The sequence below is a fragment of the Ceratina calcarata genome, unplaced genomic scaffold (assembly GCF_001652005.2).
Source record: "Ceratina calcarata isolate Rehan_Ccalc_2016 unplaced genomic scaffold, ASM165200v1 scaffold449.2, whole genome shotgun sequence".
Lineage (NCBI taxonomy): Eukaryota > Metazoa > Arthropoda > Insecta > Hymenoptera > Apidae > Ceratina > Ceratina calcarata.
Genome location: NW_017168819.1, coordinates 11,843 through 39,186, shown reverse-complemented (window position 1 = coordinate 39,186; position 27,344 = coordinate 11,843). Strand labels below are relative to the sequence as shown.

Sequence of the window (27,344 nt, the reverse complement as noted above, 5' to 3'; positions counted from 1 at the left end):
TTTATTGATGCATTTAATTAACGAAGTAGAGTACTGACGAAGGATTGAGAGCGTGATTCGTGGCCGCCGTTAGCCGAGCCCGAATTTCCATGGGGGATCGACATGATCGAGTTCTATTTTTCCCCGGTCGACTTCGGGAGATCAAGAATTGCGACCGAAGGAACGATAACGGGGAAGCGGGGGGATGGAGGCTGAAGACGAGCGAAGATAACTGGAAGCAATGAACCCGTGAGAGAAGAATATCCGTTAGAGAACGCGAGAGAGCGAGAGAGGATACATGAACGGAGCCAAGCAATCGCGCTTGGGAATAGTAATCCGCGCGGTGAATGAGTCGCGCTTTGTCCGCCGACGAGGAACCAGACACACCTCATTTTCACCCCCGCAGTTTCCTTCGCCGTTCTCCCATTTCTCGGCTCTCTTCGGGGATGCTTTAATTTTTCCCCGATTCGTATAATCGTCGGCGCTATCTCTTGCTCTCGGGATTTCGAAGAAAAAGAAGAAAGACTAATGTACAGCGAAGTTTAGGGTTAAAATATAAGTTGCATCTAGGGAAAAGCTTGATTACGTTTGCCTCATTCTATGGACAACCTGAATTCATTCTCTTCTGTAACAAAGAAGAGCGAGAACGCACCGTGAGAACGTTCTTCATGTAAATTCTAAGGTGCACACCCAACGGCTACGTATCTACCAGCGACCGGTGCATCGTTTCCCAGATTGTTCGCCACTAAATATCGCAGACAGACTCCATTAAACTTTACTCGAAGGGTAGGATGAGTATAGTTAGGGTCGGTCCCGGGGTTATAGCGCGGTTCTCCCGCGATTATTGAAGGATATTCATGCGCTAAGAGTATCAGGGAGAGGCAGAAACAATTTGAGATGCCGAATAACACGAGAGCGGAGGTTTATACTGTAACGGGGAGGGTTGCTCGACACAAATCATTTTTCGGATATTTATGCGGTTACCGATCGGTATCAATATTCATCGGACCGTGAAAAGTCGGTTTAATATTCATAAACCCCTATCGCTACGCGATGGTGTTTTGCGGTGGTGGGTCGCGATTAGACGATGGATGTTTGCCGTTTGGCGAGACGCGTTCGAGGGAAAGAATCGACCAACGGGGAAATAAGGACGCGTCTTTTTGCGAGCCAACCGAGCCGAACGACGACGGTGTCTCGTCCATTAAACGACGCTGAAAGACATTTCTTGCTCCTGATCTTCTTTCGTTTCATTGTCTGGAAGAATGCGAGACACGCTTTCTCTCTTTCTCCTTTTTCCTCATTCCTCTTCCGCGAAAGGACGCGTCAATTCGAGCTCGAGAACCGAGCTCGTTCTCCTTTTTCATTAAAACGATACGAGGCGGTCGGGTGCCGACTGAGATCGGGCACATGTTTCCTTCGTAAGTTTCTAACAAAAGCTAGATCGTTATCATCGTTTCTTTGTGTCCGCCAGTGATGGAGGCGAGTCGCGTCCGACTCAAAGAGGCTCCGAGAGGCCCGATACGAACGTTTTAATCGACGTACGAAAAAGAAGGACGACGCGTTCGCGGGATTCCCCAGGAAAATAAAGAAAAAATTCATTAAAAAGCGTCCACGGTCGTCCGATCGTTTGCCGAGGGAGAGAACAGGGAGGGTGGAAAAAAAAAAAAAGAAGAGCTAGGGCTCTCCATGAGCGAGAGAGGCGACCATTAAACGAACGATCGGCGTATTCCGCGCGGAGATTCGAAAGCAATCGACAATGGATGGCATGGAGGTACGCGGCAAGGCAAACAGGGGTTGTTGGTATCGAACAAATGACAATAAATGGCATGACGCGACACCGAAGACGGTTCCAATTTATTCCCCGGAGGCAGCCTCGGCCGACAATGTCAGCCCATCCTTTGCCACCGTCCTGCGAGCCTCCAGATAAAATATCGAAAATACATCGGCCGCCACCGGAGAAATCAACGCGCACCCGGCTGATTTTTCCATGCGAATGTGCACGACGACTCGAACTAAAAGCAGAACCCCAAGCAGCCTCCTCCCTCTTTGATATTCGTTCGTATTACAAAGTACGGGAGACGCGAGACTGAACGATTTCGCCGGCCGTATAATAATTGAACGGAGTATCATACACCGTTCGCAAGTCTCGAAAAATTCCTGAGCACTCGGGAAGCTGCTTCAATTGAAAAATTATAAAACGTTCATTGAACATGAGCATTCATGTAATGAATCATCCATTTTATTGTAAATATGTTGTTGCAACATCACATTTGGCAATATATTTCGCCACGTGTTCTAAGATTTATGAACGGGGATGATGTACCCGATAATAAAATAACGAATTAACATGGTACATTGAAATCTGTTAATACCGAATGCATGTACCACGGTTCGAACTATCGATAATCATCTAATCGATTCAAGTCAGCGCAACGGAAAGCGAACGATATAGTTGTATGCATGCAGCCCGCTATATCAGTGAATGATGATCGTGTGTAATGGCTAGTGAATTTACAGTCGATCTGCTTTATTCGAATAATATAAATCCTGGCGAATTGACTGTCTCTCTCGCCCTCTCTCTCCCTCCCTCCCCGTTCGTCTCTCTCTCTGTAAGGGATGATTGATCGGACACCTTGGTTGTACCGCGAATATTCATGCAATTGGAGCAGGAAGTTTGCACGGTTTGGCCAAAGGCTACATAGAGCAAAATGTGAAACTGGCGAGGTCTAATGAGAGCCCATCTGACAAGCGTCCAGCGTCGATTTTGATAAAACTTTCGCTGTTACCGCGAACAAAACGCGCGGGGGGATTAAAATTACTGTAACAAGTTGCGCCGCGATTATATATTCGGAAAGCAAGCTTGATGTTGTTTCTCTTGGGTCTACTTCGTAAACACGAATTCCGACCAGATGAACGGATACAACGGAACTTACTCCAAACTCCGAGTGAAACAATTTAATAGCATTTACACTGCGTACAATATCGTGTAGAGAGATCATAGCATCCCGCTAGGCGAGTAAACCCTCTAAACAGCGTCTAACCGCAATCACGTCAGCATAATGACTGCGATCGATCTCGTATCGATTCCGATACGCGTTCGGAATCGTTAAATGGAAATGGTGAAACAGTTTCGTACGTGTCCATTAGGAACCACGCTCGAGTGGTTGTTGGCTCTGGAGATGTCACGTGGAATAAAAAGTGGAATGTTCGTTGGCACGCGATTCTATCGGTGGTGCCTTTATTGCCATTACGGTCCCTTTATTCGCACCGAGCACTCTAACCGATAAGCAATAACTCCGCGAAATTTCTGCTCAACCCTTCTACTTTCTCTTTCCTATCGTTCCATCTTCCGCAGTTCCACCGGTAACAACGCTCCGATACTATCCCGCGATAAGCTCTGGCGCCAACTCTCATTGGCACTCGATAACACAGGTAAAAAAAACCGAATATATATTCTCGGTAATCGTTTTTAAATAAAATCCTCTACATCTTTAGTCTATTATGACTTATTTAATGGCTGTGTATTCATTTCTAGGACAACTATTATAAATAGCAAACAGAATTCTTGTACGTTACTCATAATTGACTATATTGTACACGATTATTCATAATTGATTTATGACTGATGCATAATCGTGATTACGATGTATTTATAGGATAGGGGTATCCAAGACACGCGCAAAATCGCTCAACCAACCAATCAATTACTTGGACGATGCGCTCGAAAATAACAGAGGAACGCTCGACTCGAATTCATAAACGATATGGCATCACGGTCCATTAATTAGTATCATAAAGGGATATGATAATTATATTGGCAATCGAGACGCGGACATCAACGTGATCATTCGCATCGTTACAGCCTATTGATTTGGTGATTAATGTAGAACGAAATGCAAAGTACGTAATTAATCAGGCTCGGTATAACTCCCCTGCGAATGCCGTCCTCACATTTAATTTTTCACTCCCCCGTGTGTTGTACAATATAAAAGAGATTAATCACCGGCACACGTTAAGTAACGGCAGAGAACAAGAATTAAAAATAACGAACGATGTGTCCCAATATTCAAATTCAATCCAAACGGTTTGGTGGCTAGAATGCAAGATAATGATCTCCGTGTCGGTAACCTGTTCTTCACGAACGATGAAGGAAAGAGGGTGGAGAGGGAGAAAATGGCAAACCGTTCTTCCACGCTGCTAAGTATTATCACGCTCGCGTTATTATACGTCGAGTGAATTTCGGAAGTTTTACGAGGGCTGGCACGTGAAGCCACGATCGGAAGAAGGCTGGAAGAGGCGCGGCGCGTGTATTACAATACGGAGATAGAAGATCTCCGGCTATATATCACGTATCGTGACAAGAGGCCGCCCGAGAAACGACGAACGACTTACGAAACCCCGTTGTTATTCGCGTTTCCGTGGTTATAAAGCGAAACGATGTAAGTCGCATACTGTCAATATTGAAAAACAAAACAGTGTGTTCAATGAAATACGCCCCAGACTTGAGAAAGCAAACGCAGCAATCAAGATAGCATAATTGTATACTATACACGATTCAAAGAGAATTTGGTCAATCGTTAATAAGTGGTGAATAAAGTAGGGAAAATGTAGTTTCGCTTATTCGTTCGCTTCGCCTTGTATATTTACGTGCGTGGTACTCTAAAGATCGCGGTCTACGAGACAAATTGTCGCGTCCAGAGAAATACTTTGCTGGCCCTCGCCACCGCCAACCCAGGCTTTTTCCTGTTATTTTCATTCGTGCGGTACGTGTCGTTTATTAAATCCCACGAGGTTCACCCCGGGGGTGTCCACAATCGCGTGGCCCGCCGAGCAAGAACCCTACGTTATGGGTAAAAGGCGAGGAGGACGCGGTACATTGTTGGAAAGCATCGGGAGTAGGTAGAACGGCATGCTTGGTCTCGAAATTTTACGGTCACGACCGCAGGAGACCGTGGCTCGAGAGCCAAAGAAACGAAAGCTGGAGTTACAAGGGTGGGAGTGAAATAATGGAAACAAGGTGAAAAATAACAGCGACGGCAACGTCAAAGAAAACGCAAATTGAGGTATAAACAAACCGCGAGGTGAAAACGCGAAATGAGCATGGTCGGTGCATATAACATCGCTCAAATCCTCGACCGTGCGTTTTTACTTAAACAAACAGAAAGAAGAAACAGAGCGTTAGGGGGTAGTTGAGTAAGAAACGTATCTCGATAAGACGCCTTCGTCGTGACTCATTTCTTCCAGTTGTTTTTAACTCACCAAATGAGTCAACCCTTTTTCTCGAGGAGACAACGATTCGATTCGAACGGGTCACGAGAGAGGAAATTGACGATAAGGCAGGTCTAGACTTATCGCGTAGACACGAAACGCTTGTGCACTAAATATTTCACGGGCGCAATCTACACGAACCCTTAACGAAGTTACGGGCATAACTTCGACAGAACTTTAACAAACGATAAGAGTTAAATCTCCAATTAAAGAACAGTTTAAGACGCTTTGACTTCACTTTGACCGCTTAAAAGTTGAGAGTTGATTAAGGGCCGTTGATTCCACGTTCAAAGGAAACGCACGTTTGAGTAAGCGGTTGATTAACAATTTCTCCCAGTACAAACGAACCGTAGGGAGAGAGTACGTACACTATTTCAATCTCGAATTCCGACTAGAACTAGTCAAATTACACATTACGTACGGACGGAGATCCTTTGAATCTTGTAAATCAATAATAAAATTTCAGCACGCAATTCTATCTAATTTATAAACCTCCTTCTGCCTGTCTTTAAGTAGTGTCTCAGTCAGTCTGCACTTCGTTTCTTGCTCGACTGCCAACGAGAAAATTACAAGCGGGACACGCTCGCGAAAAGAGCAGGGGATGGTGATGAGCTCCAAGGGCCGCAAGGGGAAAGGGATGCCGCGACGGGGTAACAGGCAAGAGGCAAGAGACGTAGAACGCGCGGTGTCGCTCCTCATGCGGATACCCCGTAAATCATGACGAAGTACCGTAAAGAACGAAATGAAAGGCACGCGAAACACTGCCGCTATGTACAGGGTATTTTATGTGGCAAGAGTCAGGGTTGAATTTGAGTCAGAAGGGATAAAAAACCAATATGTGAAAATATATGTCTACATTTTGATTTACATCCATTCTTAAGCTCTAAAAAAGAAACTCTTTCTACGCCAGCTTTTACCAGAAAATATTTAGAAACAATTCATAAGACTGCGCACAATTTTTTTCACAAATCCAAAGACAACGTTCTAAAGATGTTTCTAATATTCCATCAAATAACCGTGTGGCTCACTGAGCCACTTGCTAGAATCAAACGCGTTCCCTGCCCTTTAATCTCGAATCAGTTTTTATTCATCGCGGGGAACTGTAATTCCGACAGAGTAAAAGGAGAATTTGACTCGTACCGGGTATAAGTTCGGTCCACCTCGAAATTACTACACGGGAAACGAGTCGAGTCCCCTCTAAGACCACAGATCAAAGCTTCTCGACTGTAGAGAAACGCAACTTATAATGTAGCCAGACATACGAGTGCAAACGCTATTTGATTAACTGGTATCTTGTTTAATGTACAATTTCTCAGTAAAGCAATAATAAAATAAACAAAAAAGACAAGCGTAAAATACCTATCCATCTTTCCCCGTTTGTGTTTCAACAAGTCCAAGTGGTTCACATTATAAACTTCTGTAAGTACAAGCGAGATAATGAATTACGGTTTGAGAGAAGTAAAAAGTTTGGGTCATTGAGTGAAAATTGCAGCAGCCTTTTCATCGTTCATAACACTCTCGGCTCATAAAATGGTGCAACTGGCTAGTACGTATCGCGTTAAGAACCTCCCGCTAAACTGGTTTCTTTCGTAGACCGATGAAACGAGGAACACGGGGTGTTGAACGGTATGCAGCGGTTTACGGAGCGCGGCGGCAAAGAGTCGAGCTAATTATCGTGATGAGGCTATAAAACGAGGCTGGCTAATTTCCGTCACCTGTTAATTGGCCTCCAGCATCGCGCAATTATTCGAATTTCACTAATCAGCGGCGTATACATACACGCGCCCGAGCACGTTCTCGACCTCCCTTTGGCTTATTACCAGTCGCACTCCCCACTGTTTCGTCGCAAAACAGATTTGCGTGGCCATACGTATCATCCATCAACGGCTGTACCTTAGTAATTCATTACCATAACGATTGAGAAGGTTTTCGTTTAAAATCACGACTATTTTTATAATTAGCGTTTATTATCAGCGATAACGCCACGTCTTGAAGTCGAAAATTGCACGTAATCACACCTTGCTCGGGACTCTGTACTAATTTCATTCATTGCGGTATGGTACTCTAGAATTTCGCGCAGACGCGTGTACTTAGGAACATCGCGAATAGTTAGCGGGTTTAAATCGAGCGAAGGCGTGACTCGATTGCATTCAACGCGACGCTTTCAGCCGTGGAACATCGTCAAGGGGTGAAAGTCTTTTTCAACGAAACCGAGCAGGCTCATAAACTGAGGCGATTAAGATAATGGAAAGGAGGAAGAGACTGACGGCAGAAGCGAACGGAGGACCGAGAAGAAGACGAAGGAGGTGGGCCGCGTCTGACGTTCGCAACGAAAGGAATTCCGTGCTGCAGGATTTAAGACGCAATTTCCTCGACGCGATGTCGCACGTCATCCGTCATGCAACCCGACGCGGTGGAACAATGCTCCACTAAAATTACGCGTTCCAATTACAAATAGATACGGCGGACGCGGTACCGCAGACGTTTCATACATTTCACTCGCTCGCCTAACATTATGTCTACGGGACAGCAAGTCTGTTTAAAATTCGAGCAAAACTGGTCCTCTACGATCTTCAGCTAAGCGTTTATTATCGCTTGACAATCGATACAGGGATCGCGTACCGAAGTATGGGATCCCGTATAACTGAATAATGAACGATATAATTGCAACAGAATAGAATTTCAAGAGATGTTTCTCGGTATTGTTAAAAATAATAATGATGGAAGTAGATGCAGTTCCGTTTTTTCTTCGAACAATAATGATTGCACAACGGTCGCATTGTTCGAAGGCTGACAAAGGTCGGTAGCTCGTCAAATCACGTAATACGTAGACTGCTAAGTATGTATCACCCGGAGAACAACTAACAGGTACTCTTACGTAAATCGTAGGCGTACGAACAATCGGCCGGGCAACCTAATCCGGTAATATAAGTAGCACGCGTGCAGGTTGAAATTATTGCCCAACGATCGCGTGGACGGGGAAGCCGGGTAACAAATATCCGGACGAAAGGATACGTAGGAAATCTTGTGTGCCCCTGCCGGACGATCCATAATCAAGGCCACGCGATATTTCACGGACGAAATTCTGCAGATCCGACGTTCTGATTGCGACCGAATAGATAACAGCGAGGAAAAGTCACGCGAAGTCCTGTCCGTATTGCAGGGAAGCTATTCGCGCCACAAATTTTTCCCCTGCCGTAATGAATACCTCGACGATCGAGGCCGAGGATTCGAGCAAATTGAATTACGGAGCCAAAATAATATGCAGACACTCTAAGTACATTTCTGTTCATAAGTTTTGCATTTCCGAGTGTCCATCACAAAATCTGGCAACTATTCGAAATTAATAATCATCAGAAGTTACTCGTCGGTTGACACTTAATTCACTCGCAGTTAATTGTACGTTTTAAAACATATCCTAAGCTTTACGTGTACAACGAAGGGAAACGGTCAAGGAATTGGAAACTTTTTCTAATTTCTCTGTATATAAAATAGATGGAGGCCTTGGTAACTTGTACCGAAATCAGGATCGAATCAATCTTTCCGAAGCGAACCGTTCGACACGCCTCGCGGACCGAACATTCATGCACGGTCGAAAGAAGTCGAGAAAGAAAAAGTAGTAGAGGGATAGAAAAAAGAGGGTTTCGAAGAAGGGGGACGATACAATAAATCAGGGTAAATCTCGAAAGCGGCGAGGCAATAAATTCGACTTCGTTTATCAGCCAGACTAACTTCCATTCGATTCCGAGAGCCTTTCGGAAAGTTTCTGAGGAGAAGCCAGCGGCGGCGAGCGGCTCCTCGACTGCAATTTTATTCCGCGAAACTGAAAGTTTTTGCCAGAATCTGCCTCTTAAACGGAAACGCAGGTAGGTCTTCGTGACCGACACTGAACGAGTCTCGATGAAAATCCTAGGATAATGTATTCCAAAGCCTTCTCCCTGCCTCTATCGTCTTCGTCCCCTCCGTCGCCCCGATGAATCCGGTGCGGGGTCAACCAGTAATCCACTCTCCCGCTCCCACGTTCCGTTCCATCCTCCTCTGTCGGTGTCCCCGTGTTATTGACTACGTTTCCCGCTGCGTGTCTCTTCCAGTCCTCTTGCTCGGCCGCCCACGCCGCCGCCGCTTTTGCATCTCACGTCCGCGCGGACGTAAAGTGCAGAGTATCGCATTCCGCGCATCACCCACTGGTGAAACTGGCAGCCGGCCGAGATAAGAGAGAACAAGAGGAAGGCGAACGAGCGGCCGAAAGCGGAAAACGAAAGAGGACGACGAGGGGTTGTCGCACGTGCTAGACGACGCGGCGCAACGCGGCGTGTGCCCTACGTGCCGCGAGAAATCGTACCGAAAGCGTCTGAATAAAAGAAAACCTGTCGGGCAGCGAGATGTCACCGGTCGAGGGGCAAAACCGAGGGAAAGGAGCACGTACTCGCACGGTATATACCTTTTAAAAGCGTCACCTGGGAGATTTTGTCGTTTGACACTTCAAAATTTACAAGATATCTAAGAGCAGAATATTACTTTGCGTGCGATCAGCTTGGAATCTCTCTTCGCCAAGTGTAAGACATTGAAAAACCCAACTTGCGTGGCCTTCGACCTTTCCAGTGAAAGGGATTCAAATGAATCAATGAAAAGAGGGAATATAACGCGGTATACCGAAAAGGGTTAAAGGCGAAGGGACGGCAGTTTTCCGTGAAAACCGCACGCGCGATTATTCGAAGCGCAACGAGCTGTCGCGGCCGGTCATTCACGGGCGGCGGGTTTCACCGGTCCGAGAACGGATTTCGGCAAACGGACGGGAACCGAAATGGCTCAATAACGAGCCGTTCCATGGTCGAATTTTTGGTTGCGCGAGCTTTTCGGAACGTGGGAGAAAATAACGGTACAGGTGCGTTCACGTGCACAGAATCGCGGCGGAGTTGCCCGGCCTGAAAGCCCCGCAGCAATGAAACATTGTCGCACACGAGTCGTTTACGTGTGCGGGCATTCGTGTTCGGCGTGTACGTGTACCCGGGTGAGTATCGTTGACTCGCATGCATGCACGACTAGGACGCGTAGCGATGTACGCGTGTCGTGCATCGACCGGAGAACGTTAAATGCAAAGTGCAGGCGGACAGGAACGTGTGCAACGAGAGTCGCGCTTCACCGGCCGGGGTTTGTGTCGTTCGTACAAGATTCGTATGAGAAACAAACGATAGCCGGTCACAAAGGAAGCGAAATAAAAGCGCGGAAAGAAAGGGTGGTGAGAGGAAGAAAGAGGAGGTGAGGGCCACCGGGTGAAAGCTAGAAAGTGAGAGACGAAACGCGGAGGTAGAAGAGACACGACCGTGAGAGGAGGATGGAATGGGAGGCGCCATTTAACGCTCCAGGCAGCACGGTACACGTTTTCTCGCCGACCTTTCACCCCGCGCGCTGCTTCTTTCAGCCTCGCACTTTTTGATAATAGTACACGTCTGGAGGCGGTGTGTACCGAAGCGCGGGAACTCGCGCGGAAACTGCAAAGTCACGCTGATTTCCGGGTCGAAACCGAAAACCGAGAAAGGAATTGTCTACCTTTCCTCGATATATCTGAAACCCCCGGCGAAAAAAATATCCTCCAAGATGGTACATTAATCCAGCTAAAAGCTCCTTTCCGTGCACGGTCTCTTTCCCTTTGAATTTTCCTTTGTGTTTATATTCTCGCGAGGCAAAGCTGTGCCGATTGTGACTTTGCGAATGCTCGAATTTCGCGCAAAGACAGGGGATTCGATATTAAAACGTGCAATAGGGAATTTGGCGGAGATTTCCACGTTCAAACTTAGTGCGTCGCGTCACTCGGGGCTAATTGGAACGAAAACCTCATTAATGTCCTCCAACCCCTCGTTAGGCGACGCGGCTCCTGGCCTAGCTACTTCTACTTCTGGACGAGCATTTCACCGATTCAACGCGAACGCGGAGCTAAACGAATCTGCGTTTGCGTTTACGTTTGCGTTTACGCTCCCGTTTCCACGGATCAAAATTCTCTGCGAGTCAAGCAGCACAGCCTAGAGTGCCGGGCACCCTGATTTCGCTAACGCGGGTTAGCTATTAATTATCCACGAATTAGCTTTCAAAGAGAACGCAGGAACCGTTGATGTTACCAGATTAATTCGTCTGTCGAATTCAGTTACGAGATCGGTATTCTCGTCAGAAGGAATCCGTGTCAAATACTGATGAATCCTTCGAAACTTTAGAATCTAAACGAAAGAACAAGAAATCTTTTACGAGGAGAGAAATCCGTTACGTGACATTTAGAAATCTAAGTACATCTTCCCACCTAACCGACGGCGTTACCTAACTATGTATGTATAATCGCGAGACCAATTTGCTTCAACCTGTTTCCTTCGTCATCATCGACTAATGCATCAACTTCGCACATCTTTTTCACATCGTAACACTTAATGATACCGAATATACATATTTGATTTAGCGAACACATATTCGAATAACATTGCATTAATAAATGTTAGAAAACTTCCAACTTATCTTAAGATCTTTAAGTAACAGATTATACTGGTCGTCATTTCTACAGTGAGTCATGCAAACAATGTACGTGTAAAACGTTTGGTAATTGACTCACCTTCCAGCTCGACGACCTTGCCGGCCCTCTTGAGCGCCTTCACCGCCTCGTCGTGGGTCGCCTCGCGCAGATCCTCCCCGTTCACAGCAAGAATCGCGTCGCCCACGTACAACTGTTCCGTCGCGTCGGCCGCCATCCCTTTGAATATCTTCGAGATCAGGATCGGCATTTTGTTCTCCTTGCCGCCCTTGATCGAGATACCGAGGCCGTTGTTGTCGCTCTTTACCACGCGCACGATACGTTTCTGATTCGCGACGGAGTCCGGCACGTCGGGATCGTTCAAACTCTCGACGTTGTTGTTGTTTATGTTACCGTTGTTCAACGCGTTGTTCTCGCAGCTCTCGTCCAACGAGATGCTCAAGTAATCGTCCTCCAAGGAAACGAACACGCGATACCACTGGCCGCGAACTTGGGTCTCGAGCACCCCGGCGCGTCCGGACGTCGATGAAGAGGCCGCAGTGGTCGTCGTCGATGACGACGAAGACGACGTAGCCGCGGGCACGACCGTACCGATTCCCATTACTCCCATGGCTGAAGTCGGTTGTCCGCTGCCGCACAGCTCGACCATTTCGATTTCCTCGCAGACCGCACGCTGGAACCACACAGAAAATCCACCGTCATCGTTAATCAGTTAGTTATAAACGATAAAGTTCCCGGATTAACGTCCGAACGTGAGTTCTAATGGCTCCAAAATAAATTTGTTTAACAACGTACACGATCAGCTGTTTACGTTGCGAAAATATCAACAGATTAAATAAATCGTTTAGCGCGTTCGTCGCATCCATATTTAGCAGGTTGGTACATAAACCAGAAAGGTTGAAACCGTGGCATAGATTCGATCGATCAGCTAGTACGGAACGGGTTGCCGCACATACTACCAGTAACGCGGCTATTTTTCGTGAAATCGAGGTCGCGAGACTATGCCCGTCGCGTCTTGCACCTCGTTTCATTAACATCCCGTTCGTTTAAAGTATTCTGTCCATGCTAGTAGATCCAATCTCTCTGTATACGAGTTTCCGCGAATACGAGCGACACATTTTCCACGATATTTGAACGCTTACACAAAGCACAGAATCGTGTTCCCTTTGATCGTACCTTGCCCATAACAGATTCCATCAGGTGTTACGAGATCTTTTCAGAGAGGCGATCAAAGAAATCCACTAAATGAGATTAAAAAAGTAAGCGAGCTACCTCATTTCGGAATCAACTTTAAAAAGGAAAGAATGAACATTTTTCGCAATCAAATGTACAATCACGTCGAAATCTCGTGAATTATTGAAAAGCTCGCAAGTTCGGTCTAGGGTATCGAAGCAAGCGTAAAAAAATGACGCGCCGCGCTTCACGGAATGACACGGATCAATTGCGTCGTCTGTACTCGATGACGTGGATAAATCAATTGTACTACGCCATGGTGAAATTCGTAATTTGAAAATAATTGGTACTGGCCGGCGGTTGACATGGCCGAGCTATCTTTGCCCCTTTCTATGGCTACCCTCTCTTTCTCTCGCTATGCCCGTCTGTTATCTCCATCAATCCATTTTCCCTGGACAACAATACCGTTTATCCGTTAGTCACGCAAAATGCGCTACAAAACTGCGGACAGCGGGTATAATTGCATGAAAATTGGGAGCAGCCTCGCGCGCGCCGCTTACGACAGCTGCTGCTCACTTTTAATTAATTAAAAGTCCCGTCGCTGCTCTGTCATCAAGGACACAGGAATATCTCTATTTCGTCTACAATTTTCACGTTTTATCCTCCCATCTTTCCCTCCCTGCCTTTTCCACTCAATGAACTTTTTGGCTGATTCACTCTTTATTTCCTCTCCATTCAAATGGTTCCACGTGCATTCCAGTGTGTAGAGATAGAAGCTTCGCACAAGATGTCCTCTCCTCCCACGAAAAAAATCCTTCCGTACTCGTAGTCTATTTTTGTAAAAGCGTTATAGCGCGGATCCCTGGAGATTGCAATAGTGGTCATATTTAACCGAGCGGAATTTTTCGTCAGGTTCGCGACGCATAAATTATTTCGCGACTGTAACCGGTGAAATTGGATCATTCGTCAGTGGCATTGGGTTACGTACACGCGGTATTAACAAAAGACTCGCCGGCGCACGAGATTCCGGTGTGTCTGGAAAGAAAATGTCGGTACTGGCTCAGATGAATCGCGCAATTAGCCGGATCGCGTTTTCTGAATTTCGATGAAACGCATAGAAAAACAGGGGCCATGTTTGTTCGCGGCGCGCGACGTTAATTAGAACGTTGAGCCGTAGCGTTGCATAATTAATGTAAAATTATTAATTACCTCTGCCGCGCTTTACGCAACGTTACTTGCTACAATCGCAACCCAAGCAAGGGATATATCGCGGCCTCTGCAACTAAATCTCATTACGACACGTCGGCGGGGCCCGAATCGAATAACCCGTGACGATAACGAGACTATGAAATCCATCTAAATTCCATGCATTTTCACATAGCCAATCGGACCCCTGCAGATTCTTTCCCATAGTCACTGCTATCAAAACTGCTTTAGGCAAGCTTATTTTTAGACTTACAACCGCTTTCCTTTCTCAATACTGGCTACACAGATTAATTAAGTTTATTGGTTCTCCTAAGCTTTTATAAAAACTTGCTTAAAAATGAGAAGAATTCATAGAAGAACGCCTTCTAAAGGTTGATGCAAAAACCGCAGGTTCATCTTAAAACTGTCTAATCGTTATATCATTATCATTTGGAGAGCAATCGATAATCGTTGAGCAACTGATTGGCGCACTGCAAAAAGACGCGACAAGAAACGGTTGATGGAAACGTGGAGGTGAAAAACAGGACGGCGATAATCGAGCGATGGACAAAACGGTATCGCGGCGAAAATGAATTTACGCAAAGTACATTAAAATGCGGACGTTTGCGTTCGGTTTAACCAACAACAAAAAAAAAAAGGGGCACGTTCATGCGTGCGGGAGTTGGCCGCGAAACGAGTAAATTTCTATCGGGGGAGAGGAATGTCGGATCCGGTGGTGCGTGATTGAAAAACGCATTACACGTACATGGCGGGGGTGGACCACGGAAATAAACCGCAACGTCGAAAACAGGGTGCGCTCTCGCGCGACGAAAATTAAGAGAGAAAACGCGGTTTTCGTCGGGGTTTGAAACCGCCGCGCAGGATGAAAAGAAACGGAGATAGGAGCAGAACCCGGCGTGAAGGAGAATAGAGAGCGGAGGCGATTTCGAAAGGGGTGGGCGTGCGCAACTAAGGGGTGGGTCGCGGTGTACCGGTGCGTGAAATTGGGTAAAAATGAATCGACGGCAGGACGTGGTACCGCCATTACTCTCGACACTCGGTATCAGAACGTGTACGCGTTCTATACATATGTATGTATGCATACATATCACCGACGACGTAGGTACAACGAAATTATTACACGTTTCCAGATATCTATAGTAACTTCAAAATTGTAACTTCACGACCATTTATTACAAAACAAGACAAAAAATGCCAGCTCTAGCGAAAAGTTTGCATGACGTAAAAATAATATATAAAGCTCCAGAGTCCAATATTTAAAATGCTACAAAACAGTTGTTAACTACTATAATCGCTGCATTAAAAAAACATTTTGTTGAAACATCAAAAATTCCTACTAGTGCGCAATCGATGAAGCATAAAAAATTATTGCAGTCATCAGCATGGAAGAGTTGCAATATTATTAATTCAGAAATCGAATTTATAGATATACATACAAAATCAATGATAATCTTTTTATAAATTTTCCTTATTCGTATTCTCAGGAAGTTTGTGAATGAGGTATCCTAAACTTATAGAGAAAGTCCAAACCTATGAGATCATGCTTTCCAGAACGAATTTTACAGAAATAAACACATTTCCATGGCACAGACAAAATAGTGATACGGCTGTAGGGAAAAGAATCTCTCGAGCATGAGGCATAAAACTAGAACCGTTTAGTTCAATTCGAGTCTGGCAGCTTAAGACAGAGTACTGAGAAAAATTGAAAATCAATTCATTGCGTTCTTTATTGCACTTTTCAATATGCCTGCTTCCCTTAAAACCAACAGATTTTCCGCTTCGATCAGTCACTTCGGATGTTTCTGGATGACCACGGTATCTGGAACTCGCCATGGATGGGATAACCGCGATTCTTAATTACGTGCCATTATCGCCTGGAATTCCCGTCGATCATCCTAAGACTCCCGGCTCTCCTAGCATCCACGATTCGCGTTACGTATCGATAACACGATACTTGTTGATTCGGCACCATATCTAGGTTACAGTGATCTCAGAAAGACAATCTTACAATTGTGAACGTTCACCGGAGAACGTTGTAACTGAATACGTTTGATAGCCCACACACGATCGACACGACGTGTACTCGCGTATTGCCCTCGGTTAGTTACAACATTATAGAGTGATCTACAGTACACGATAAGATAGCAGAACGTGTTAATGAAGGTCTCTCCGTGTAACTCTTCATATTTCACCTATTCTTGAAAGTCTTGCAACGCATACTCTATTCGAACAATCACTAGACTGCAAATTTCGAATAATTGTTTTTGCAGAGAACGTAAAGTGCATAAACCGTTCAATAGAATATCAGAAGTGAAATGCATATTATTATTGTTAACCGATACAAGAAATTCCTATTTGGATTGCAATTTAATTGCATAATCGAGGGAACAACGTGCCGGTGATAAATATGAGTTTGTCAGGGGACAAGGCAGACGTGGTAGGTGTTATATCAAATTCGAGCATACCATCGGTAATCAGATAATAGTATTAGTACCGGTGAAGGTGCTCGTGTTTAATGAAAGCATCGATATCGCGATCACGTGTACGTGTGTGGCCGCACGTTTGCGCGTGACAATGTTATAATTAAAGTGTTTGTCTCTGAGAGTTGGTCCCGTACTAGATCTGCCCACGTGAAGCATACGCGGTGTATGGGGTCTTTGTATAAGCGTCCTACGCGCGCGTACGTGTACGTCCAGATGAGAGAATGGATAAAGAAGGTGATCCACGGACAGTGAGGAGGGAATTGGAAGGCGGTAAGAGAAGGAAAGAACGATTGTGTGATACGCGTGTAGGAGGTCGGACGCGTGTACACGGTTTGTGTCTCTCGCAAAAACCAATAACCTTGCCAAACGTCGGGTACCAGTTGTTTATGGCTCAAAAGAGAGAACGGGAGAGGAAAAGGAAGAAGGATGAGCGGTAGAAGGTGGACGAGAGAGATGGGAGGAAGAAAATAGCCACCGCGCGTGAAAAACGAGAGGAGGGAAACACATCGCAAGGATTTCCGGATGGTACACACGTAGGCACGCGTCGATACCTTGTCCATCCTGCTGCTCTTTTATTCCTTGTCCAATATATGATTCGTAATTGCGCATTACAAGGCGACTCGAATCTGGCGACTGTACTTACACGCGATCGTTCCCTAACAAGCACGAATTCTTGCACGAACTTCGCAAGAACTTCGCGGAAACGATGCGCGGTTTAATCAGTACACTGCGACAAAAGTTTTCTCTGAAATATACTTCGTTCATTCATCCTATTCTATTCATTCACGAAGGACGCGAAAGATAGCGACCGCGGCAATTGAAATAGACCCTTTCAAAGACTGCGAGAGGCCGACTCAGACAGTGTTAAACGAGAGCTTGGCCTGATCGCGTGACTCGTTGAAGTACAAGTGGAAAAATAAAGCGACACAATTGTGTCGCGATTACTGAATGTTTCTAAATCTATCGAGAAAGCATCGCGTAAGGCCACTGCTGAAATTGCGGTTGCGAGAATCCCGGGAATGCAATGGGACAGCAGATCTCTCAAGGAGCGAACCGAGGAACAAGAGAAATTGAAAATCGCAACCTATGCGCCACGGTTTTAAAGGTTCACACGTTGCGCAGCCAACTTTTTACCCCACGCGCCGGAACTTGTCAGAGCAAAGAATACGAATGGAATGCCGGCTAGCGAGGCAGTCAGCCCCCTCGAATTCTTTTCGTATTTTCTCTTTTCAAGCGGTCGAGTTTTAACTTGTTTTGCGCTTAACCAAAGAATATGAATGCGAGAACGTAACATAAAAATGTCTATATTTATATATGAATCATTTGTCGCTAATAAAGCATCATTAACAGCGTATGTATAATAAAAAGCGCAAAGTCAATACGTAGTATAATTGTCACGCGCTTATACATCGGTATTAATTGAGAGTTGCAAAGTAATACATTTAGCCTTCTGTAACCAAACTGTTTAACCGCTAATTATAATGTTTGGAAAGCGTAAACAATAGTGGAAACATATGAGGGCCGTACAGTTAGAGAAGGCTAAAAAATAATCTGAACAAGTGAATAAAAGTGTTTAAATTGCGGACATACCTTAGAGAAGGACGGAACACAACGAAGAACACCGGGTGAACCAAGGAAAAGAAAACGAACAACACAGAGGTGGGGGAAGGCAGGCAGGCAGGCGTGTTTCGGTCCAACGCAAAATAAACGTGCAGGCTCGTTATAGCCGATGGCTTCTACGATGATTTACCGTTTTCCGCGCGTGTATGGGCATATGACTTCCGGTAGGCAGTAGGAGGCACGACGCCTGGCCTGCTTTTTCTTTCAGAACAGAACACCGTTCTCCCCGTAGAGTTTCAATTGCGCGTCCTCCGCCGTCGTTTCTTTCTTCACTCACGCCACCACGATACGCGTCATTCGCGGCCCGAGTTAATACATTCGACGATTCGCGATCGAGTCAATGACATAACCGCCGGTCGGTTCGCCTTTCAGCAACCTCGACATGTTTTACGCACCGGCCTTCTTTCTTTCGTCCTCGATTGGAAGCGATTCGATTCTCGCGACTCTCGCTTAGGACGCGAGAGAGAGAGGGAAGGATCGGACACGCCACCGTGTTTCTATGTATTTACGTTCCCTACTCGCGATTCCACTCTCTTACTACACTACCCGTCATTCACTTTCGCCGTAGAAATCGTGATTTCTAACGATTTTTTATACGGATTCTTTCACGCTCGAATTACATACCGATCACCCGCGGCACCGCGAACGTGTCAACCTTTCTGCGACGCCTCTTTTCCGGGCTCATGTATACGCGCAGAGGGACGCCTCCTCCTGTCCAAACGTCCGCGACGAATGTCAGTCAGGCAGACGCGATTAATTAGCCGGCAGTTTAACGCGTCGTTAACCACTGGTCGCTCGAATCGAAGGACGAACAATAATTAAGACCGGCGAACGTGTTGGAGTGTCGATCCACAGTACTGTTCCCGCAATCCGAACAAGGAAGCAAAGATCGACGCGTACTGTCGTTCGGAGTAAGATGCTGCAACGACATCGACGGAATACCAAGCTCCGGTCGGACGCTACTCAGGTATACGATATTGTATAATATTCCAGGCAATCTTTACGAATTGAATCCTTGCGAAGGAAACGTGACGCACGATGCACTACGAACTTGGCGGTCGACGTATACCCGCGTTTTTTACATTCGATAATCGAGGTTACCGACGTACGGACGCTCCGAAACGCGCGATAATTGCATACGAAAAAAACGCACGCCACTTCCTGAACCGGTCACATCTCCGACAAAGGGTGAACGTGTACCTACACGACGACCGAACAACCGAGTACCGCGACGTCACGAGTCGTACTAAATTCACTAGCGGTTCCTCCGGCCGGGCGAACTTATACGAACGGCGGTAGTAGGGTGGGCGGGTATTAACGACCGTAGCGACATCGGCGGGAAAGTTTGAAACCTTCGAACGCCCAACGGGCTCACGCTTATCGACACATATTCTATGTATTGTAGTTGCAATTGCATTTTTGCATACCACAGGCGGGTTTCAGTAATAAAACTTTAAAAAACTCGTTTGATATAAAAAATGGTCAAATATAGATGCATCGCCTTGCATGAACTCGCGTGTGTAACATTTTATCGATCCTCCTTAGTATTCCAGGCCCGAAGCTTGAATATTTCTAATATCTATCTACCGAGTTATTACCATTTTCTTTTGTTCCCATCGATTTCCTTGCCGATGAATTAATATCGCCGGGGAAAAAGAGAGATGAAACGCTTTATTGTGCCACGATATCCAGTTTTGCTTTGCGTGTAATGAAACGAACCGGTCGGAAGGGACAGAGACGCATCGTTAACAGTGCGTCATTTATTCTCTCTCCCTGTCTTGTATACTTTAATTCATAGAAAATACCGGGTTCTTATTCGTTGGTGATATTGCAGCACAATCATATTATGCATCTCGTTTCACGAAGGCGGGCGGTAAAGCGAGAAAAGAGGGAGGGCTTATAAAGATACAGAACGGGATTACCTTATCAGTCCTTATTCTCTGAAATAATCAGGCCTTCTCCGTTCTGAATTTCATCCCTTGCTATCCTTTCTCTCGTTGACCGCGCGAACACCTTAGCTTCTCCTATTCGTTAACTCCTTTTCCCAACATTATCACCGGCGAAGTAAGAGGGGAAAAGTTAACACCGAAATACATCATCCCCTATCTCGATTATGGTGTTGCTGTCCTTCGAAAGTGGCTCGGTAAGCAGAAAGATATACGACTGCCATGCTAGACAGCGGGAAAAAGTTTTATCTGCCGTTCCAGAAATATCAATAACTGATCCCTCGTACAGTTTCTATTTCAACGCGGAAATACACGAACAGCCGAAGCCGTATCCTTTCCTTCCCCACGAATGGATATGGATACCATACAGGAAACGTGCCCGAGTGTATCTTTTTAAATTCGGAGAATACGCGCACCGATCTCCTAGAAACATTCAGAAAGTACACATCGAAAAGATAGCACGTATCGCTGCGACTGCGGATTTATAGTTTGAAATCGAATTATAGAACGATGTTAGATGTTACGTTTCAGTTATTCTCCCTCTTAGAGGCGATCAATCCGATTCGGTCCAAGATCATATGTAAAAAAAGAAATTGGAGTACATCGAGGGGGCACGGAATCGAGGTCGAACTGGGTTAAAATATGATTGCCGTGTATCGAAGCGCGAACGTTCGAGTACGTCGAGTGGATACTCTTTCTCTATTCGTGTTGTTGTCGTGTTCGAGAGCTCGGAAATGAAGAACAAATCGGCTGAACCGATTCGTTAAGCGATTCCGTCGAAGTTGATCGAGCCGGGTAACAAAGGGGGTAGTTTAATTAGCCACTGTTACCTGTACAGTTCTTCTGTTTATCAAAGTTACAAATAGCGGAAAGCGTGGAACAGGTCTCTATCGTTGCATTTTCCTCCACGATCCAGTATAATTACAATTCTCCATTCATCCGTGAGATATTGCGGTATAATTCCACGCTATGAAACTAAACATAAACAACTTGGCAAATTACTTCACTTGTCTCTGTATTATACGTTTATATTACAAACATGTATTACAATTGCACATCGGTGTTTCATCTCGACTCATCATTGTTAAATAAACTGTCAATGAAATTACAGTACAGCAGATACCCAATATACCGCATTTGGTTCAATCAACAACTAGATTACTAACACAGGATTCGCATTACAATCTAAATATTTTTCATTTCCGCATGCGAAACGATGGATATCGGTGACTTTTTCGCGATCGTCTTCGCCGATGCGACGTCACGTCATAATTTAATCGCGGGGATGGTAATCCGAAAGGAGCAACTGCGGCAGAAAACGAGGAGAGAAGAAGGGCCGCGGCAGTATGGTCTTCACCGCTCGAGATTTATCGAACCCGAACACCGATGCATTAGCGATGGAAGAGCACGGTAAGAGATGAAGGTAACGAAGCGAGGGAGAAAAATCGACGAGAGTTCCGCCGAGGGGAGGGAAGGTGGCGCATTTACCATCCTCTCCAGCCCTTAAACCGTTCCCTCTTCTTAAAGCTAAACGAGCTCCCTCAAGACGCGTAACGAATCAATTGAGATCAGAAACTACGCGCAGCCGATTCTCGAATTCAAACGGATTCTGAATACGCGTATACCTGCTATGTACACCCTGCGGCGAAATTGTTATTAAAGGGAACGCGGTTGAATCCCGATGAATAGTTCACTGATAAGCCGGATAAACCGACGACGCCTTATTCGCTCGGTGAAATACTGTTAAATACTGATTTAATCTGATCTCTCTTATCCGATGCTTATCGCACAGTTCGGATGATGAGCTGGGAAAAGAAGAAGGAACTGGCATTCTAAAGTGGTCGACAGTTTGTTTTCCATCTGGAACACCAATGCGATACTTGGATATCGAATCGTCACGAGCTGTTGGCGTCGCGTCGTCCGACACAGGCCTTTGAACCCTCTTTTCACCTGGAAAATCTTCCCCGAGGCAAGCCGATCCACATCGAGAATGAAACTCGCGGATTTCACTGCAGCGTTCGATTAAATCGGCATTGCGTTCAGCACCCGTCGCTCCCTTTTTATTAATTTGTAAGCCGGTATTTCCCTGGATTCTTCGTTCATTGTGCAACAGTCGCGAAGAGTAAGCTGAGAAACGGCCCGGTGAACGTTTAAATCACGCGAGTCATTGCGTCTCCAACAGCATGTCTCGTAACCGCAGCACCATACGGTACACGAATTCTTGAAGCAACGGTTGCCTCGTTTTTCCCACGTTTATCACTTCCTCGTGATTCGCTTGCTCGTGAGTCTCGTAATCCGTGACGCACTGATTCGTGATCAGACTGAACGCGAATACAGTCAAATCACAGTGTCTGGCAGTGATCACCTCATGCACCGTAGACATTCCTATTAATCCCACTCGCATTAATGAAATATATTGCGCATGGTAAAGGTGATCTACAAGAAATACTAACCAACTGCATCGACGCCGATCATTCGTAACATCTTGAGCTCGGCCACGGTCTCGAAATTCGGTCCCCCGAGACACGTGTACACGCCTTTGTGCATAATGCCAGTGATACCCATCTCCTCAGCTATTTCTTCACCCATTTTTAATAGCTCGACGTTGTAAGCCTTGTTCATCGGCGGAAACCTAGGACCAAACCTAAAACAAATAACCACTTCATCTCAATCAAAAGGGGATAAGCAATCGTTAAAAAATATGCGGGGAACACGTTCGTTGCGCTCTATTAATATCGGAGGTTGCCGTAATATAGAAGGGATGAAAGAAACAAAAAGAATACCAAGTTTCGTAGGATGGAAGGCAAAGAAAGCCCGGCTGAAAACGAACGAGACGCTAAGGCTGGAGAGTGGAATGCAAAGAAAAGAAAACGGAAAAAGATAGACGGAAAAATCGAGGGAACTCCTTAAGCAAATACGTCAATCAGATTCTTTGTGTCGTCGGGTAAATAGTTCATCAATTCGATTCAAGGGGTTGCTTCGATGAAATAGATTAATTTTATTCCTTAGACGACCTCAATGATCTCGCATGACCGCCCATTTCTGCTTCTTCACAACCCTTAAGGAAAACGTTCAGAATCGAGGGCTGCAATTCGCGGCCCTCGACGACGTTCCTTCCGGAAACGAGCTTAAAAGCCTTTGTCGACTGGAAACGGATTCGAATTCGTTACCGTTCACGCTGTGAATCATCCTAACTCGCTTTACCGTCGAAATCTTTCTTTTTCTCTTGTCATTCTCTGTTTCTTTCGACTCATTAGCGTTGAGAGTGTTTCGTACAAAATTTTGCTTACTTCGATAGTCAGCCAGAAATACGTGTGTAAGGAAGAAGAGTACATAGGGGTGGAAGCACGTGAGTATACATATAATAACACCGAAATAGAGTGATGCCACGCGTTTCGTAATGCGACATGCTGAGGGGGGGAATGAAGCGAGAGAAAAGTACCTGTCGTCGTTTGGCCCTTGAAGAGGGTTGTTCCCTGCAAAACCCATCATGTTCACGTGATCCTTCACCATCATAATGTCGCCAACCTTATACGTGGGATTTAGACCTCCCGCGGCGTTCGTCGCGATCAGATGGGTCACGCCTACCAGCTTCATAACTCTTACTGGCATTGCACACTATGAACACGAACAGTACATAGTCATTAGGAATTATAAAAAACGAATAGGCTTGGGTTTCGGGTAACCGAAACATAGATTAGTCACGAATCGCACTGTTAACGAATTTAATCACTTTCATGAGAGCATCGTCGATATCACCGAAGATTGAACGAAGAATTTATTTTATTACCTTCCACAGTGGGTAGCCTTCATAGTAATGAAATCTGCCTTGCATACACATGATTGGCACACCCTGGAGATAACCGAAAACCATCTGACCCTGGTGACCCTCGACCGTGGACTCGGGAAAGTGTGGAATTTCATTGTAGGGGAAGCACTGTTTCTCCTCGAGCGAATCCGCGAGCGAACCTGGACACAACTCGTTTTGCTCATTTGATCCTGCTTCGGTACAGACAAATAACTGACTACAATATAGCCCCAAACACGCATGTGAAATCGTTCCAAGGATACTAACCCATTCCAGAGCCGCATATAATTCCAATTTTTGGTCTAATCTTGACGCGGTCCAGGAAATATTTCGCCGACTCCTGCAGAGCTTCGAACGTGTATCTGTAACGATAAAAGATATCGGCATCAACGAACAAAATCCGACTGCGTTTCGATGAACTCGCGAGTATAAATATTCGTGATTTTGGAAGGAGAGGAAGCGTGACAACATAATTTCATCATCGGAACTATCACAAAACGGTGCAGTTACCTGTTAAACTGCTAACAGGCACAAATAGCGCTGGATTTAAGCTAAATGTAGGCTTGCAGGGTATTACAAATCATGCATCGAAATACGCGGGCTACTGCTTTAACATTATTTACGGGTGTCTGTGTACGAACGCGACTATGTTCATCTGACGCGCGCGTATGTATACGAGCGCTCACGCGTGCGCGTATGCAGAATGCACCCACCAGCCGGTTCTACGCACAGATGCACACGCAGAATTTCCATGCGTCCGTCCGGACAAATGCGGCCGCGGAACACATATAATGCTACACGCGTGGCGCGGTCGAAAATTGCTTGCGATCTCGCTGCGAATTGTAATGTCCTCCATGCTCGTTTTTTCTTATCTTGCAATTCGCGTCGCGGCAGCCCGAAAACGAAAAAATTTTTAACACACCTGAACGGAAGCTACCGCGGGACGAATCCTACAGAACATTTTTCTAGTTCCGGAGCTAAATTGTCTTTATAGCAAAGATATAAAAGACTAGTATGTTAAATGTGGAAAATGATATACGATGAATTTAAAATCTTGTCAAAGGCTGTCTACGTATCTTAAATCTTTGAGATTTCTTTGAGTCTTTCATTCTTTTCCTCTCTCGCTTCGGAACTGTGACGTTCGCGCATAGCGAGACGTGGATGATCGAGTAATCGCGACGTGTGCGCGGCATTAGGGACATCGAATTATAACGCGTTGAATACACCCTGAATGTGCATCCCCGTCGACAATACAGTCGCATTCAGCCGCGAATCTGAGAATTGCTTCGCAGTTTCGTCGGGTTCCCCTGGAAAGGCTTCGATATAGCCGCGGGTATGGCAAACGTCATTAGACCAACCGCATTCGCGGATGCTTCGTCGTAAAACGGGATTGTACGGTGGCCCGTTATGAATGGCAAATGTAAGGTCGACGATTATTATAACGACGTGAATGCGCATCGCTTCGGGCGATCGCGAGGATTCAATGACGCCTCCGCGAATCTGCCTACAATATCGGCCGCTCTAATCTCGATTATGGATGCATGCCGTACTCGGAACTCCTAGGGAATCCTAGACTCTGTCTTGGAACTTAATCGCGACTCGGTGTCAATTGCTTTCGTGGAGAACCTATCATATTAATGCTACGTCAAGTATTATGCAGCTGCATATGACAAATCTTTATATGGATTACTATTAATCTTCCACTTACTAACAAATTCATTTACCTGTTCCGATGATTAAATTTTCTGTTATGGAAAAGTTTCACCGAAACGTAAGGATGTTCTTCGATTGATTTACCTAATCGATCAAGACTTCGATGACCTAATCGATCAATTCAATCAGTTCAATTCGAATCAATCGCTAGCCACAAACACGTCTGATGAATTCTAATAAAAACGTCACTCGTGTTATTGGCTAAAATGATATAACATTTTACGAAATTTGCCGATAACTTTTGACACGAAGATCTCTTGCTCATATCTCTGTGTCGCTTACTGCAACGTCAAAGTCATCGGGCTACTATTTAATAGTTGATTCCTGTTTCATCAAGTCTGCACGAACCTGCACGGTTTAATCGATTAAATCAACAAAATCAAAGGAACTCCAAATTGGCTGTTCCGAAGCTCACGAACTTGAAGAGTATATCGTACTTCGTACTTCATACCTTTACTCTAATTTCATGAAAGATGAAGCGAAGCAAAGTTTATCAATCGAACTATTCGTTAATGCGAGTGAAAGACACTGACCATGCGACGCCAAACCGTGGCGACATTACTGAAGGCCGAATCTGCATATGGAATAAGTATTTTTTAAAACGCGTAAAAGACTTATAGGACCGATGGCAGTGTTGTTAATTTTATTGTATTCCTGCACTAGAATCTTGTGGCCAAACTCGTCAAACCGTACGAGTAAAAAATTCATAATCGTGTCCTTAAGAAAATTACAAATTGTAATAGGCGTTAAAAATATTAAAATATCGTACTGATTCAATCAGTAGATTTTGATCTTAATTGACTTAAATTACCGAAACAAATATAATATCGAAATCACGATAGCTTCAGGCAAAGGATGCATGAAATTAATAATGCTCCGAAAATAAATCACAACATTTATTTATCCGTCAAGCGTTCGTTTATGAACCGAGAGTTACAACCTTTCCAAATAGTTTATAACATTTTCGAGTTAATGAGGATGACTGACAGGCAATAAATCGTAAATAACGTTTTACCATGAAGCGTATACAATTGGCATGGTTCTAATTGAATAGTTGACAATGACGAGTTCGAAGAAAAATGGAATCAATTAAAATGACGTTCCAGCATGTTATACATCCATTAAAATTTAAAAACTCACGTGGTGTGGTTTGAGTGCTTGACCGTCGCGTGTAAGAATTCATTTTCCGCCCGCCGCTTCAGTGGTTGATACACTCTGTTCCCGTTGACATTGCCGGAATCCGCGAAAGGCATGGTGTTCGAATAATCTATTCAGATCGATAAAAGCCGATCACCTTGGTCGATCACAAACAAAGAGTCGAGAGATTCGAATGAATGAGACGCGTGCGTTCGTTTAAGAAATGCCTGACTAGTGGCTGTGGTATCTCGGTTTGCTGCTGTTTTATACGGAAGCTTGGCGTGAATGAAAAAATGGTAACAAACCGGCCAATCATTTTGGACGTTTGCTGGTGCTCCCTCCAAGCGGGACACAATATGTCGGTAGGAGGTAGGGGCACATCGTGATAACCCATTACGAACTAAGTGCTCCAATTTCCACCGGCCGGCTGTGTACTCTGCTGTTTGTTTCATGTGACAATAACGACGCTGACGATGCTCTCCGTCTTACGGGCAATA

The 27,344-nt window shown here is 45.2% G+C and overlaps 2 protein-coding genes across 5 annotated transcripts in view; both read right to left on the bottom strand.

Annotated features, from left to right (window-relative positions):
• Positions 1-19,566, bottom strand: part of Syn1 (Syntrophin-like 1) — a 215,633-nt gene extending 196,067 nt beyond the window's left edge. The window contains exons 1-2 of one of the 2 annotated variants that reach the window (XM_018028422.2): positions 18,374-19,566; positions 11,843-12,434 (exon numbers count right to left, since the gene is read on the bottom strand). In XM_018028422.2, coding sequence (XP_017883911.1) covers positions 11,843-12,434; positions 18,374-18,397 — 616 coding nt within the window. In that variant the 5' untranslated portion in view covers positions 18,398-19,566. Of the gene's footprint in view, positions 1-11,842; positions 12,435-18,213 lie in introns of both variants that reach the window. The other variant, XM_026815431.1, reaches the window with a different exon arrangement.
• A 1,618-nt stretch (positions 19,567-21,184) lies between these two features.
• LOC108627257 (purine nucleoside phosphorylase) lies at positions 21,185-27,111 on the bottom strand. 3 transcript variants are annotated; one of them, XM_018028432.2, is made up of 6 exons: positions 26,851-27,111; positions 24,265-24,359; positions 23,980-24,191; positions 23,632-23,807; positions 22,643-22,833; positions 21,185-22,574 (listed from the first exon to the last, which is right to left on the bottom strand). In XM_018028432.2, exons 1-6 carry the CDS (start codon positions 26,961-26,963, stop codon positions 22,354-22,356), a joined length of 1,008 nt encoding a protein of 335 aa, XP_017883921.1. In that variant the 5' UTR covers positions 26,964-27,111; the 3' UTR covers positions 21,185-22,353. The 3 variants fall into 3 exon arrangements, with proteins under 3 accessions (XP_017883921.1, XP_017883923.1, XP_017883922.1); XM_018028434.2 differs by having other exon boundaries at positions 23,980-24,158; XM_018028433.1 differs by having other exon boundaries at positions 22,354-22,574; positions 23,980-24,188; positions 26,851-26,963.
• Between the last annotated feature and the right edge of the window lie 233 nt (positions 27,112-27,344).

What these genes read in the sequence shown, in the direction of transcription:
- LOC108627257 (XM_018028432.2), bottom strand. Translation starts at nt 26,963, where the DNA reads ATGCCTTTCGCGGATTCCGGCAATGTCAACGGGAACAGAGTGTATCAA. An exon ending in AAGCACTCAAACCACACCAC is followed by an intron (nt 24,360 to 26,850) that starts GTGAGTTTTTAA and finishes TTATCGTTACAG; the next exon opens with ATACACGTTCGAAGCTCTGC. An exon ending in AAGGCTACCCACTGTGGAAG is followed by an intron (nt 23,808 to 23,979) that starts GTAATAAAATAA and finishes TCGTGTTCATAG; the next exon opens with TGTGCAATGCCAGTAAGAGT.